Source organism: Lethenteron reissneri, chromosome 18, assembly GCF_015708825.2.
Source record: "Lethenteron reissneri isolate LAM-NWPU_2019-01 chromosome 18, ASM1570882v1, whole genome shotgun sequence".
NCBI classification, from domain to species: domain Eukaryota; kingdom Metazoa; phylum Chordata; class Hyperoartia; order Petromyzontiformes; family Petromyzontidae; genus Lethenteron; species Lethenteron reissneri.
Window position 1 is genome coordinate 781,099 of NC_083796.1, and position 16,144 is coordinate 797,242.

Below are 16,144 nucleotides of genomic sequence, written 5' to 3' on the forward strand. Positions count from 1 at the left end.
CACTCGTTCATGACCGTACGGGATTGATCACGTGGGAAATGTTTATTGTTGTTGTTGTTGTCGTCGTCGTCGTTAAAATTGAGAACAAAGCCTCCGTGGTGATGAGAGTGAGTGGCGTGCGGGCGGTGGGGGGAGGGGGTGACGTGCGGGGGGGGGGGGGCTGCTGAGTAATCAAGGAGCCGGCTAATTAGCGCGCACGAGGCAATGAGCACACGGGGCTCGCTCGCGTCCCCCCCCGGCCCCCCCCCCCCCCCCCGTGTAAAGGGGATCCCCCCCCCTCCCCCCGTGACCCCTTCATCACGGCTGCACCCTGGAGAGAGGTTACGGGGACACGGGGACCCCCGTGATGAACCCCGGCTACCCCCACCCCCAGCCCCGCCCCCCCAGGAACTCATCACCTGACAGCAGCCGGGCCCCCCGTGACCCCCGTGACCCCCGTGACGACGTCGTCGCCTCCCCACGAACCCCCCAACGGGGTCTCGCTTGCCCCTCCCACTCTGCAGAGACGACCCTCGCCCTGACCCCTGACACGTAGACCAATCTGTGACCAGCTCCCACCCCCCCTCTTCCCCCGTAGCACCCCCCCCCTTCCCCCGTAACACCCCCCCCCCGCCACCGCATCACTCGAGTTTCCAGGAGCCCAGGACCCCCCACGACTTGAGCTTGACGTAGGCGAGGCCCAGGCAGGCGAACATGGCCACCAGCACGAGCACGATGGCCACCACGCGCCCCCCCTGGGGCTGGATGTTGGTGGTGAGGTACTTCTGCGGGCAGAGCAGAGCACAGCGGTGAGCTCAGCCCTCGCCCACCCAGCCTCGACAGACAAAGACTCCCCGTGTCGCCTTGACCCACCGACGGGGCGAGTGCTGTTAGAGGGCAGCACCTACGAAGGCCGGCACCGGCACACGAGGGGGTGGGTGGCCAGCACCACGCCCGGCCGCCTTTGTCTGCCTTCACTACCCACCGCTCCAGGTACTCATTTTAGGCTGAGTTGACCTCGGAGAGGCCCAGGATCGGTTCAGGTAATCGTCACTGGTGTTGGTCGTGAGCGGGAATCGAACTCGGGTCGCCGGGTTCGTAGCGCAGCGTGGCGCTGACCGCTGCATCACTCCCCATAGGCGACACGTCACACGCACGCACCCACACGGCGTTGCTCTATGATGCTCGGTGAACACGCTGCTGAAGCGGGCACAACGGAGCCCGCGTCCACTGCCCCCCTTAGCTGGCAGGGTCCGACTCGAGCTGAGGGTCGGGGGTGGGAGAATTCCTTGGTGGGAGGAACTTATTCCAATTCCCCCCCCCTTCCTTTCCCCCCTTCCCCCCCCTCCCCTGCCCTGCCCACCTGCCGGCCGGGCTCCTTGAACTGTAGCCGCTCGACCTCGCTGTCGTCCAGCACGCACACGCCGTCCTCCAGGAACATACTCTTGCACTTGGACGCTATCTGGTCAATCACCTCGTCCCTGGGGGGGGTGGGCAGGAGGGGGAGAAGGGGGGGGGCAGGGTGAAGGTGGGTGTGACATGAGCACAAGTGCGCGGGCGAATTTTCAAGTGAGTTCGCAGGTGAGCGGACAGCTGATTGTGGAGGTGAGTGTGGAGGTGAGTGTAGAGGTGAGTGTAGAGGAGAGTCGGTGAGTGGACAGCTGATTGTACAGGTGAGTGTACAGGTGAGTGTAGAGGTGAGGGAAAATGTGAGTAGGTAAGCAGACAGCTGATTGTAGAGGTGAGTGTAGAGGTGAGTGTAGAGGTGAGTGTAGAGGTTAGTCGGTGAGTAGATAGCTGATTGTAGAGGTGAGTGTAGAGGTGAGTGTAGAGGTGAGTGTAGAGGTGAGTGTAGAGGTGAGTGTAGAGGTGAGTGTAGAGGTGATTGTAGAGGTGAGTGTAGAGGTGAGTGTAGAGGTTAGTCGGTGAGTAGACAGCTGATTGTAGAGGTGAGTGTAGAGGTGAGTGTAGAGGTGAGTGTAGAGGTGAGTGTAGAGGTGAGTGTAGAGGTGAGTGTAGAGGTGATTGTAGAGGTGAGTGTAGAGGTGAGTGTAGAGGTGAGTGTAGAGGTTAGTCGGTGAGTAGACGGCTGATTGTAGAGGTGAGTGTAGAGGTGAGTGTAGAGGTGAGTGTAGAGGTGAGTGTAGAGGTGAGTGTAGAGGTGATTGTAGAGGTGAGTGTAGAGGTGAGTGTAGAGGTTAGTCGGTGAGTAGACGGCTGATTGTAGAGGTGAGTGTCGAGGTGAGTGTCGAGGTGAGTGTCGAGGTGAGTGTCGAGGTGAGTGTCGAGGTGAGTGTAGAGGTGAGTGTAGAGGTGAGTGTAGAGGTGATTGTAGAGGTGAGTGTGTATGCGAGCGCGCGATCTATAGTCGGGAAAGTGCGCATATGGTGATCGAGGTGTGCGTGAGACACAGGCGAGTGACGCGGATGAGCGCGTGGGTGAGTGCACGCGGTCATGTTCTGGTGGGTGAACAGGTGGGTGGACAGGTGGGTGGACAGGTGGGTGGACAGGTGGGTGTGCGTCACCCACAGGGGGCTCCACGGGGGGGGCACCTCCTCCCCCTCCTCGGCCTGGAAGCCCTCGGTGAGGAAGAACATGAGCGAGTCGAAGGTCACCTCGTGCTTCTCCAGGTTGAACGTGTACATCACTCCCTTGGCCAGGCTGCGGGCACGGGCGCGGGAGCGGTGGCGTGGTGGTTAGCACGCTACGGACACAGTTCGATTCACACTTCACGACCAATAACGGTGGCGAAATGTTTGATCCGGTTTCTGAGCCTCGCCTAGGTAGACTCAGCCTTAAATGAGTACGTGGCACGGTGTGTCACCATCACCATTGGGGAGACCAAGGCACTTGTGGTCACAGCCTGTTCAAGGCGACACCTTGTATGTGTGTGGGACTCCTTCCGCACCGCATGTCGCCGGTCGTGCTTCGTGCGGGGCCACACAGGAGCATACACACTGGACAGCAACAGCCGCCGTTCGCCACCAAGTGGTGGGGACGTCACCACGGCGCTTGTGCCAGGCTAGGTGCGCCTTGAGAACACCCAGGCGCACACGCAGCCACAGGTCGCTCATCTCCGTCGTACTGAGCCACGGGTGGAAATTCCTCATTCCCATGACGAGGACAGCCGACCTTGCGCAGAGTGGTATTGACCCGTCACGGATAATGATGAAGATGACGATGAGGAATGGTGGCAATGCTGCTGATAGTTGTATCGACTGCACTGATCAATCGTGTTGATGATGATGCTAATGGTGATGCTGATGATGCTGATGATGGTGATGGTGATCGTGATGATGGTGATGATGGTGATGCTGATGATGGTGATGCTGATGTTGATGATGGTAATGCTCATGATGGTGGTGATGGTGGTGATGGAAGATGAGAGATGTAATCGCTCTGAGCTCGTGTCCCGCCGTGACCTTGCCGTGACCTTGACGTGACCTTGACGTGACCTTGACGTGACTGGGACCTCACCTGCTGCCGGACTCCACGATGCGCTCGCTCCTGTGGTACTTTAGCTTCACCTCCTCCTGCTTGATCCTGGGGGGACGAGGGTGGGGGTGGAGAGGCGGTGGTGGTGGGGGTGTAACACGAAGCGGGGATCAGATGAGGTTCGGTGAGGGTGGGTGACCTCTCACCCCGGCCCCGTTCTTGCCGAGTGCCACCAACACGTGCTCACGCCGGGGCGTCCTGCTGCCCATTAGCCACGTCCTGAAGGGGACCCCCCTCCGTGTGAGGGACCCCCCCCCCCCCCGTGTAGGGGACCCCCCCCCCCGTGCTAAGGGGGTACGCACAGGATGATGGTGGGGAAGCAGCCCCGCTTGACCCCGAAGCGCTTGACCAGTCCCTCTGTGGTCTCCGAGTCCATGTCCACCACCCCCACCCGCGCCTCGCTGCGCGCCCTGCCACACACACCCCGCGCCACCATCACCACCACCAACACCATCAACACCACCAACATCACCACCAACACCACCAACACCACCACCATCAAGACCATCAACATCACCACCAACACCATCAACACCACCAACATCACCAAAACCACTACCACCATCAAGACCATCAACATCACCATCAACACCATCAACACCACCACCAACACCATCAACACCACCAACACCACCATCAACACCACCAACACCATCAAGACCATCAACATCACCACTGTCACTAACCAACACCATCAACATCACCACTGTCACTAACCAACACCATCACCGCCATCACCAACAAGTCCAACACCATACAAAGACAAAGATCCCCCGTGTAGCCTTAATAGATTGTTGCGACAAGTGCTGTTAGCGAGCAGCTCTGAAGGGCGGCCACCCACGAGAGGGTGGGTGGCCAAGCACCACACCCGGCCGCCTTTGTCTCCCCAGTTGTGATGTTTTTTTTACACACAACAGGTACTTATTTGAGGCTGAGTCTACTTAGGGGAGGCCCAGGACCGGTTCAACACTGATGTTGGCCTTAATCAAGAATCTAACTCGGGTCGCCGGGTTTGTAGCGCAGCGCGCGAACAGCTCCATTACTGCTCCATCAGCAGCAGCAGCAGTGTCATTAGAATCAGCAGCGTCATTAGAATCAGCAGCGTCAACCATCACCATCATCATCAGTGGCCCCCATGCCACCCGCCCCACTCACTTGGCCGCCACGGCTCCCATCACGGGCACCAAGGGCCGCACCTCGTCACATGACGGCTCGTAGCTGCGGATTGAATAAAACACGTGGTGTGAGTGAGTACACGTGGTGTGAGTGAGTACACGTGGTGTGAGTGTGTGAGTGAGTACACGTGGTGTGAGTGAGTGAGTACACGTGGTGTGAGTGAGTACACGTGGTGTGAGTGAGTACACGTGGTGTGTGTGAGTACACGTGCTGTGTGTGTGTGAGTGAGTACACGTGGTGTGAGTGAGTACACGTGGTGTGAGTGAGTACACGTGCTGTGTGTGTGTGAGTGAGTACACGTGGTGTGAGTGAGTACACGTGCTGTGTGTGTGTGAGTGAGTACACGTGGTGTGAGTGAGTACACGTGGTGTGTGTGAGTGAGTACACGTGGTGTGAGTGAGTACACGTGCTGTGAGTGAGTACACGTGGTGTGAGTGAGTACACGTGCTGTGTGTGTGAGTGAGTACACGTGGTGAGTGCACGTGCTGTGTGAGTACACGTGGTGACTGAGTACACGTGGTGTGTGTGTGAGTACACGTGACGTGAGTGAGTGAGTACACGTGACGTGAGTGAGTGAGTACACGTGGTGTGTGTGAGTACACGTGGTGTGTGAGTGTGTACACGTGCTGTGTGTGTGTGAGTGAGTACACGTGGTGTGTGTGAGTACACGTGGTGTGAGTGAGTACACGTGCTGTGTGTGTGTGAGTGAGTACACGTGGTGAGTGCACGTGCTGTGTGAGTACACGTGGTGAGTGTGTGAGTACACGTGTGAGTGTGTGAGTGCACGTGTGAGTACACGTGTGAGTACACGTGGTGAGTGTGAGTACACGTGTGAGTGAGTGAGTACACGTGCTGTGTGTGTGAGTACACGTGTGAGTACACGTGTGAGTGTGAGTACACGTGGTGTGTGTGTGAGTACACGTGGTGTGTGTGTGAGTACACGTGACGTGAGTGAGTGAGTGAGTACACGTGGTGTGTGTGTGTGTGAGTACACGTGGTGTGTGAGTACACGTGGTGAGTGAGTACACGTGCTGTGTGTGTGAGTACACGTGGTGAGTGAGTACACGTGTGAGTATGTGTGTGATTACACGTGCTGTGTGAGCACACGTGTGAGTACACGTGGTGAGTGTGAGTACACGTGTGAGTGTGTGAGTACACGTGTGAGTGTGTGAGTACACGTGTGAGTACACGTGTGAGTGTGAGTACACGTGTGAGTACACGTGTGAGTACACGTGTGAGTGTGTGAGTACACGTGTGAGTACACGTGTGAGTACACGTGTGAGTGTGTGTGAGTACACGTGTGAGTGTGTGAGTACACGTGTGAGTACACGTGGTGAGTGTGAGTACACGTGTGAGTGTGTGTGTGATTACACGTGTTGTGTGAGCACACGTGTGAGTACACGTGGTGAGTGTGAGTACACGTGTAAGTACACGTGTGAGTGTGAGTACACGTGTGAGTGTGTGAGTACACGTGTGAGTACACGTGTGAGTGTGAGTACACGTGTGAGTGTGTGAGTACACGTGTGAGTACACGTGTGAGTGTGAGTACACGTGGTGAGTGAGTACACGTGTGAGTGTGTGTGTGATTACACGTGCTGTGTGAGTACACGTGTGAGTACACGTGTGAGTGTGAGTACACGTGTGAGTACACGTGCTGTGTGAGTACACGTGTGAGTACACGTGTGAGTGTGAGTACACGTGTGAGTAGACGTGTGAGTGTGAGTACACGTGTGAGTACACGTGTGAGTGTGAGTACACGTGTGAGTGTGTGAGTACACGTGTGAGTGTGAGTACACGTGTGAGTGTGAGTACACGTGTGAGTACACGTGTGAGTGTGTGAGTACACGTGTGAGTACACGTGTGAGTGTGAGTACACGTGTGAGTACACGTGTGAGTGTGAGTACACGTGTGAGTGTTTGAGTGCACTCACAACATCACGAGCCACGTGGCCGGCGCGCCCTTCTGCTGGTTTCGAGTCGAGTTCTCGAAGTTGGCCCCGTGGAGTCGCTCGAGTCGCGCCCCCCGCGACTCCTCCACCCAGTCCACCACGGCCTGCGCCACGAACGCGCCTGCCGACGAGAGCCCCCCCCCCCAGTCGTCAGTCACGGGGAGGCGGGGGGGGGGCTCCATCGTGACAACACGCGCAGCAGCAGCAGCAGGCATCTGGCAGCACGCGAATGCCCTCCCCACGCGCTCGGCCACTCGCGCGTGAGACTCCTGCCCGCAGGCGCGGCGCGGCCACTCGCGCGTGAGACTCCTGCCCGCAGGCGCGGCGCGGCCACTCGCGCGTGAGACTCCTGCCCGCAGGCGCGGCCACTCGCGCGTGAGACTCCTGCCCGCAGGCGCGGCCACTCGCGCGTGAGACTCCTGCCCTGCCCGCAGGCGCGGCCACTCGCGCGTGAGACTCCTGCCCGCAGGCGCGGCCACTCGCGCGTGAGACTCCTGCCCGCAGGCGCGGCCACTCGCGCGTGAGACTCCTGCCCGCAGGCGCGGCCACTCGCGCGTGAGACTCCTGCCCGCAGGCGCGGCCACTCGCGCGTGAGACTCCTGCCCGCAGGCGCGGCCACTCGCGCGTGAGACTCCTGCCCGCAGGCGCGGCCACTCGCGCGTGAGACTCCTGCCCGCAGGCGCGGCCACTCGCGCGTGAGACTCCTGCCCGCAGGCGCGGCCACTCGCGCGTGAGACTCCTGCCCGCAGGCGCGGCCACTCGCGCGTGAGACTCCTGCCCGCAGGCGCGGCCACTCGCTCGTGAGACTCCTGCCCGCAGGCGCGGCCACTCGCGCGTGAGACTCCTGCCCGCAGGCGCGGCCACTCGCGCGTGAGACTCCTGCCCGCAGGCGCGGCCACTCGCGCGTGAGACTCCTGCCCGCAGGCGCGGCCACTCGCGCGTGAGACTCCTGCCCGCAGGCGCGGCCACTCGCGCGTGAGACTCCTGCCCGCAGGCGCGGCCACTCGCGCGTGAGACTCCTGCCCGCAGGCGCGGCCACTCGCGCGTGAGACTCCTGCCCGCAGGCGCGGCCACTCGCGCGTGAGACTCCTGCCCGCAGGCGCGGGCCACTCGCGCGTGAGACTCCTGCCCGCAGGCGCGGCCACTCGCGCGTGAGACTCCTGCCCGCAGGCGCGGCCACTCGCGCGTGAGACTCCTGCCCGCAGGCGCGGCCACTCGCGCGTGAGACTCCTGCCCGCAGGCGCGGCCACTCGCGCGTGAGACTCCTGCCCGCAGGCGCGGCCACTCGCGCGTGAGACTCCTGCCCGCAGGCGCGGCCACTCGCGCGTGAGACTCCTGCCCGCAGGCGCGGCCACTCGCGCGTGAGACTCCTGCCCGCAGGCGCGGCCACTCGCGCGTGAGACTCCTGCCCGCAGGCGCGGCCACTCGCGCGTGAGACTCCTGCCCGCAGGCGCGGCCACTCGCGCGTGAGACTCCTGCCCGCAGGCCGCGGCCACTCGCGCGTGAGACTCCTGCCCGCAGGCGCGGCCACTCGCGCGTGAGACTCCTGCCGCAGGCGCGGCCACTCGCGCGTGAGACTCCTGCCCGCAGGCGCGGCCACTCGCGCGTGAGACTCCTGCCCGCAGGCGCGGCCCTCGCGCGTGAGACTCCTGCCCGCAGGCGCGGCCACTCGCGCGTGAGACTCCTGCCCGCAGGCGCGGCCACTCGCGCGTGAGACTCCTGCCCGCAGGCGCGGCCACTCGCGCGTGAGACTCCTGCCCGCAGGCGCGGCCACTCGCGCGTGAGACTCCTGCCCGCAGGCGCGGCCACTCGCGCGTGAGACTCCTGCCCGCAGGGCGCGGCCACTCGCGCGTGAGACTCCTGCCCGCAGGCGCGGCCACTCGCGCGTGAGACTCCTGCCCGCAGGGCGCGGCCACTCGCGCGTGAGACTCCTGCCCGCAGGCGCGGCCACTCGCGCGTGAGACTCCTGCCCGCAGGCGCGGCCACTCGCGCGTGAGACTCCTGCCCGCAGGCGCGGCCACTCGCGCGTGAGACTCCTGCCCGCAGGCGCGGCCACTCGCGCGTGAGACTCCTGCCCGCAGGCGCGGCCACTCGCGCGTGAGACTCCTGCCCGCAGGCGCGGCCACTCGCGCGTGAGACTCCTGCCCGCAGGCGCGGCCACTCGCGCGTGAGACTCCTGCCCGCAGGCGCGGCCACTCGCGCGTGAGACTCCTGCCCGCAGGCGCGGCCACTCGCGCGTGAGACTCCTGCCCGCAGGCGCGGCCACTCGCGCGTGAGACTCCTGCCCGCAGGCGCGGCCACTCGCGCGTGAGACTCCTGCCCGCAGGCGCGGCCACTCGCGCGTGAGACTCCTGCCCGCAGGCGCGGCCACTCGCGCGTGAGACTCCTGCCCGCAGGCGCGGCCACTCGCGCGTGAGACTCCTGCCCGCAGGCGCGGCCACTCGCGCGTGAGACTCCTGCCCGCAGGCGCGGCCACTCGCGCGTGAGACTCCTGCCCGCAGTCGCGGTGAGACTCCTGCCCGCAGGCGCGGCCACTCGCGCGTGAGACTCCTGCCCGCAGGCGCGGCCACTCGCGCGTGAGACTCCTGCCCGCAGGCGCGGCCACTCGCGCGTGAGACTCCTGCCGCAGGCGCGGCCACTCGCGCGTGAGACTCCTGCCCGCAGGCGCGGCCACTCGCGCGTGAGACTCCTGCCCGCAGGCGCGGCCACTCGCGCGTGAGACTCCTGCCCGCAGGCGCGGCCACTCGCGCGTGAGACTCCTGCCCGCAGGCGCGCCACTCGCGCGTGAGACTCCTGCCCGCAGGCGCGGCCACTCGCGCGTGAGACTCCTGCCCGCAGGCGCGACCACTCGCGCGTGAGACTCCTGCCCGCAGGCGGCGGCCACTCGCGCGTGAGACTCCTGCCCGCAGGCGCGGCCACTCGCGCGTGAGACTCCTGCCCGCAGGCGCGGCCACTCGGGGGCGTTGGGGCGACACCCCACCGAGCAGCTGGAGATGAGAAATTGTTTTTCTAATAAAAAATACTTTTCTGTAAATTGTTTTGTTGTATTCTTGGTTATTTCGGTAAAGTCACGTAGAAGGGAAATAATAAAATAAGAACAATAAAAAATGTTCACGTTTCGACTGCAACACAAGCAATCATCATCAGGTGTGAAATCCACAGCAAGAAAATTTGAAAAAGTGTTTTTATTTTATTTTATTATTTCCCTTCTACGTGACTTTACCGAAAGAACCAAGAATATGAATCCCTGCAGTCACGAAAGCTTTAAATCAAAATTGTTTTGTTGTGTTTAAAAAATGTAAAAATATTATGAATCTTTCAACGTGAATTGCCGAATGAAGATAACATTTAAAGTTGTTCGTATTAGAAACCGCTGCAGCGCCAGAGGTCTCGTGGTGGCTGTGACGGCGTCCTCCGAGTGAGAGATCTCCCTTCATTCACTGCGATGAGCAGCTTCGAGCATCGTAGCCACGCCGTGTGAGAGCCACTCAGGGCAGTGGAAAGGGCGCCCGTGGCTGTCACGAGACGATGTCACAGCGCGTGGTGGCACCGCGTACATATAGCAGCTCGCGGTCTACACGCTCTCGGCTTTTGGCAGTGTCAAAGTGGGTGTGTAGTGTGGACTTGAGGGTCATGGGGACAGCATTTGGGTGCGTTGTTGTCTTGTTTAGGATTCATCTTCTTGGTTCTTTCGGTAAAGTCATCACGTAGAAGGGAAGTAATACAATAATAAAATAAAACATAATAAAATAATTCTCACGACGTTTCGGCCACAACGCAAGCAGCCGTCCTCAGGTGAAGACCAGGTCTTCATGAAAGCTTTAAATCGAAATTGTTTAGGATTGTTTATAAATAAGAAAGTAATATCACTTTCACGGGAAGGCGAATGACATGACGAGGTTGTTCTTGATGAGGTCACTCACAACAGCCCCACCTCGTGGGCACGTCACGAGCCGCCTCTGCTGCCCTGGCGCCTTGACCTCTCACGGGGTCACTCGACATCAACCTGAGCCTGGAACTTGATGATGATGATGATGAAGCAGATTATGCTGTTGCTGCTACTGGTGCCGCTAAAGCTGCTGATGATCATTCTAGTGCTGATGATGCTGGTATGTTGAACTTCTTTCGCACCGTGTTTAGCCAAACGTGCTAATCGAAGGTGCGTGATGGTATGTGTATTGCTAGTGCCGATGATGCTGCTACTATTGTTGTCCGATTAACATCACCATCTGCATTACCTGGCTCACCGGATCTGAACTCTCTGACTCGCTGCTGCGATCATGGTACGACGACTGATGCCGCTGGCGGCGCCTCACCCTGGTACATCACGGGCGTGGAAGCGGCGAAGAGGACGAGGCTCGGGAACTTCCACTCGGCGTCGAGGCCGAAGGCGGGGCTCCCCCCGCGGTGCCTCCACACGGCCACGCGGCGCTCCGCGGGCCCCGCCGACAGCGCCTCGGCCGCCTCCTTCACCACGAGCAGCGACGCCTTGCACGTGGGGCAGCCCTCCTCCGTGTCTGTGGGGGGCGCAGGGCGAGGAAGGGGCCAGGTCAGAACAGTGGTTGTGCAGAGTTGATCATCAGATAACTATATAGAGTTGATAATACAATACTTATATACAGTTCATAATCAAACAAGTATGAAAAGTTCATAATTAAGGTTGTGGGGTCAGATCGCGTAAGTATAAATGTGTCGTAACCCTCCACCATCCAACACAGCCAGTAAGGTTTGTCACGTAAATAAAACGTGCAAATTAGTTACTAGTATAGTGTATAGTGTAGTGTGTAGTGTATAGTGTAGTGTATAGTGTAGTGTATAGTGTAGTGTGTAGTGTAGTGTATAGTGTAGTGTGTAGTGTATAGTGTAGTGTATAGTGTAGTGTGTAGTGTATAGTGTAGTGTGTAGTGTATAGTGTAGTGTGTAGTGTATAGTGTAGTGTATAGTGTAGTGTAGTGTAGTGTATAGTGTAGTGTATAGTGTAGTGTGTAGTGTAGTGGTAGTGTAGTGTATATAGTGTGTAGTGTAGTGTATAGTGTAGTGTATAGTGTAGTGTGTAGTGTAGTGTATAGTGTAGTGTGTAGTGTAGTGTATAGTGTAGTGTATAGTGTAGTGTGTAGTGTAGTGTGTAGTGTAGTGTGTAGTGTATAGTGTAGTGTGTAGTGTATAGTGTAGTGTATAGTGTAGTGTGTAGTGTAGTGTATAGTGTAGTGTGTAGTGTAGTGTATAGTGTAGTGTAGTGTGTAGTGTAGTGTGTAGTGTATAGTGTAGTGTGTAGTGTATAGTGTAGTGTATAGTGTAGTGTGTAGTGTAGTGTATAGTGTAGTGTGTAGTGTAGTGTGTAGTGTAGTGTATAGTGTAGTGTGTAGTGTAGTGTATAGTGTAGTGTATAGTGTAGTGTGTAGTGTAGTGTGGTAGTGTAGTGTGTAGTGTATGTGTAGTGTAGTGTTATAGTGTAGTCTATAGTGTAGTGCATAGTGTAGTATACTACTTCAGCCCACCGGTGTGTTGGAGAGTAAATCCACAACATTTACAATTTGAGTAGCACTGTGACGTTTCGCTGGTAATTGCATCAAGCAGCATCATCGGGCGAGTTGCCAACACGCCGCTGGGTTGAAGTAGTCAACGAATTGGCGCATTTCGTGTACGTGACCAACCTTACTTGCTGTCAGGTGGTGGAGGCTTACGACACATTTATACTTACGCGATCTAACCCCAAAAAAAACCTTGATTATGAATAATATTGGTCGCGAAAGCCTCCTGCATGTAAACTTGATCATATAGAGTATTAAAACATAAGTTTCGCTGGCTGGAGGACGGACGAGGTGCAGTGAAGGCAGCAGCAGCAGCAGCCACGCGGTGGTGAGGTTCCGGGGCTACCAACGATTGCCCGAGCTCTGCGGGCCTCTATATATGAGAAAGTCTGTACCGGCTTACACGAGCGGAAGTCAATCGGAGCAACCGAAGAAATGCTACGGTGGGGCAAACGCTGTTCCCGCTACAGACGGGAACAGGTGGAGTCCACGTGCTCACTGAGCCACTTCTGGCGAAGCCCAGGCCACACGGCTCCTCCTCGACGCCCACGGGAAGGGAGTTTAAACCCATCTGTGCGTGATCCACCAACCCTGGCTGCTGCCTCCACAGTGCTGGACGACTAGCCACGTGCAGCGCAGCCACCACTGCCCAGCTGATGGTGGTGGTGATGATGATGACGATGGTGGTGTGATGATGATGGTGGTGGTGATGATGATGATGGTGGTGATGATGATGACGATGGTGGTGGTGGTGATGATGGTGGTGATGATGATGGTGGTGGTGATGATGATGGTGGTGGTGATGATGACGATGGTGGTGGTGATGACGATGATGGTGGTGGTGATGATGATGATGGTGGTGGTGATGATGACGATGATGGTGGTGGTGATGATGATGGTGGTGGTGATGATGACGATGGTGGTAGTGATGACGATGGTGGTGGTGATGATGATGGTGGTGGTGATGATGACGATGGTGGTGATGATGATGATGGTGGTGGTGATGATGATGATGGTGGTGGTGATGATGACGATGATGGTGGTGGTGATGATGACGATGGTGGTGGTGATGATGACGATGGTGGTGGTGATGACGATGGCGGTGGTGATGATGATGGTGGTGGTGATGATGACGATGGTGGTGGTGATGACGATGATGGTGGTGGTGATGATGATGATGGTGGTGGTGATGATGACGATGATGGTGGTGGTGATGATGACGATGGTGGTGGTGATGATGACGATGGTGGTGGTGATGACGATGGTGGTGGTGATGATGATGATGGTGGTGGTGATGATGACGATGGTGGTGGTGGTGATGACGATGGTGGTGGTGATGACGATGGTGGTGGTGATGATGATGATGGTGGTGGTGATGATGATGATGATGGTGGTGGGGTGGTGGTGATGATGATGATGATGGTGGTGGTGATGATGACGATGGTGTGGTGGTGATGATGTGGTGTGGTGATGATGATGATGGTGGTGGTGATGATGATGATGGTGGTGGTGATAATGACGATGGTGGTGGTGATGATGGTGGTGGTGATGATGATGACGATGGTGGTGGTGATGATGATGGTGGTGGTGATGATGACGATGGTGGTGGTGATGATGATGATGGTGGTGGTGGTGATGATGACGATGGTGGGTGGTGATGATGGTGGTGGTGATGATGATGGTGGTGATGATGATGGTGGTGATGATGATGACGATGGTGGTGGTGATGATGATGGTGGTGGTGATGATGATGGTGGTGGTGATGATGACGATGATGGTGGTGGTGATGATGACGATGGTGGTGGTGATGATGACGATGGTGTAGTGATGACGATGGTGGTGGTGATGATGATGGTGGTGGTGATGATGACGATGGTGGTGATGATGATGATGGTGGTGGTGATGATGATGATGGTGGTGGTGATGATGACGATGATGGTGGTGGTGATGATGACGATGGTGGTGGTGATGATGACGATGGTGGTGGTGATGACGATGGCGGTGGTGATGATGATGGTGGTGGTGATGATGACGATGGTGGTGGTGATGACGATGATGGTGGTGGTGATGATGATGATGGTTGGTGATGATGACGATGATGGTGGTGGTGATGATGACGATGGTGGTGGTGATGATGACGATGGTGGTGGTGATGACGATGGTGGTGGTGATGATGATGATGGTGGTGGTGATGATGACGATGGTGTGGTGGTGATGACGATGGTGGTGGTGATGACGATGGTGGTGGTGATGATGATGTGGTGGTGATGATGATGATGATGGTGGTGGTGGTCATGATGATGATGGTGGTGTGATGATGACGATGGTGGGGTGATGATGATGGTGGTGGTGATGATGATGATGGTGTGGTGGTGATGATATGTGGTGGTGATAATGACGATGGTGGTGGTGATGATGGTGGTGGTGATGATGATGACGATGGTGGTGGTGATGATGGTGGTGGTGATGATGACGATGGTGGTGGTGATGATGATGATGGTGGTGGTGATGATGACGATGGTGGTGGTGGTGATGATGGTGGTGGTGATGAGATGGTGTGATGATGATGGTGGTGATGATGATGACGATGGTGGTGGTGATGATGATGGTGGTGGTGATGATGATGGTGGTAGTGGTGATGATGATGATGGTGGTGGTGATGATGACGATGGTGGTGGTGATGACGATGGTGGTAGTGATGACGATGTTGGTGGTGATGATGACGATGGTGGTAGTGATGACGATGGTGGTGGTGATGATGATGGTGGTGGTGATGATGACGATGGTGGTGGTGATGATGATGATGGTGGTGGTGATGATGACGATGGTGGTGGTGATGATGGTGGTGGTGGTGATGATGATGATGGTGGTGGTGATGATGATGATGGTGGTGGTGATGATGATGATGGTGGTGGTGATAATGACGATGGTGGTGGTGATGATGATGGTGGGGTGATGATGATGACGATGGTGGTGGTGATGATGATGGTGGTGGTGATGATGACGATGGTGGTGGTGATGATGACGATGGTGGTGGTGATGATGATGATGGTGGTGGTGATGATGACGATGGTGGTGGTGGTGATGATGGTGGTGGTGATGATGATGGTGGTGATGATGATGGTGTGATGATGATGACGATGTGGTGGTGATGATGGTGGTGGTGATGATGATGGTGGTAGTGGTGATGATGATGATGGTGGTGGTGATGACGATGGTGGTGGTGATGATGACGATGGTGGTAGTGATGACGATGTTGGTGGTGATGATGACGATGGTGGTAGTGATGACGATGGTGGTGGTGATGATGATGGTGGTGGTGATGATGACGATGGTGGTGGTGATGATGATGATGGTGGTGGTGATGATGATGATGGTGGTGGTGATGACGATGGTGGTGGTGATGATGATGATGTGGTGGTGATGATGATGATGGTGGTGGTGTGATGATGATGATGGTGGTGGTGATGATGACGATGGTGGTGGTGATGACGATGGTGGTGGTGATGATGATGGTGGTGGTGATGATGATGATGGTGGTGGTGATGATGATGATGGATGGTGGTGGTGATGATGATGGTGGGGTGATGATGATGGTGGTGATGATGATGGTGGTGATGATGATGACGATGGTGGTGATGATGGTGGTGGTGATGATGATGACGATGGTGGTGGTGGTGATGATGATGATGGTGGTGGTTTGATCGGACAAATGTCGTTGGTGATGCCGCTGCGTTGGCAGTGGTGCACAAACAAAACCACTCAGCACGTCCCGTGTCAAGAGCAACGCTGCGTGTGTGTGGCCTTAAAAGGAAAATAGAACAGCGACGTTTCGAGCAATGGCCCCTTCATAGCAAACAACAAAAGCGAGCCATTGCCCGCAACGTCGCCTGTTATCTGCGTGTCCCCAGTGAGCCCCACCGCACGAGTGGGCGCGTGGAGGAGTTTGTTGTCGCTGCTGCCTGTGGGGCGATGCTGCTGCTGTCCCTTCGACCCCCATTGTGTCGTCTGAGGT

General features: G+C 57.3%; 1 protein-coding gene across 1 annotated transcript in view; it reads right to left on the bottom strand.

The window, feature by feature from the left end:
- Window positions 1-618: 618 nt before the first annotated feature.
- The window catches only part of LOC133343615 (uncharacterized), a 24,185-nt gene continuing 8,659 nt past the window's right edge, over window positions 619-16,144 (bottom strand). The window contains exons 2-9 of the mRNA XM_061553305.1: window positions 10,915-11,115; window positions 6,581-6,719; window positions 4,630-4,692; window positions 3,777-3,884; window positions 3,457-3,522; window positions 2,509-2,640; window positions 1,343-1,460; window positions 619-764 (exon numbers count right to left, since the gene is read on the bottom strand). Coding sequence (XP_061409289.1) covers window positions 621-764; window positions 1,343-1,460; window positions 2,509-2,640; window positions 3,457-3,522; window positions 3,777-3,884; window positions 4,630-4,692; window positions 6,581-6,719; window positions 10,915-11,115 — 971 coding nt within the window. The 3' untranslated portion in view covers window positions 619-620. The remainder of the gene's footprint in view (window positions 765-1,342; window positions 1,461-2,508; window positions 2,641-3,456; window positions 3,523-3,776; window positions 3,885-4,629; window positions 4,693-6,580; window positions 6,720-10,914; window positions 11,116-16,144) is intronic.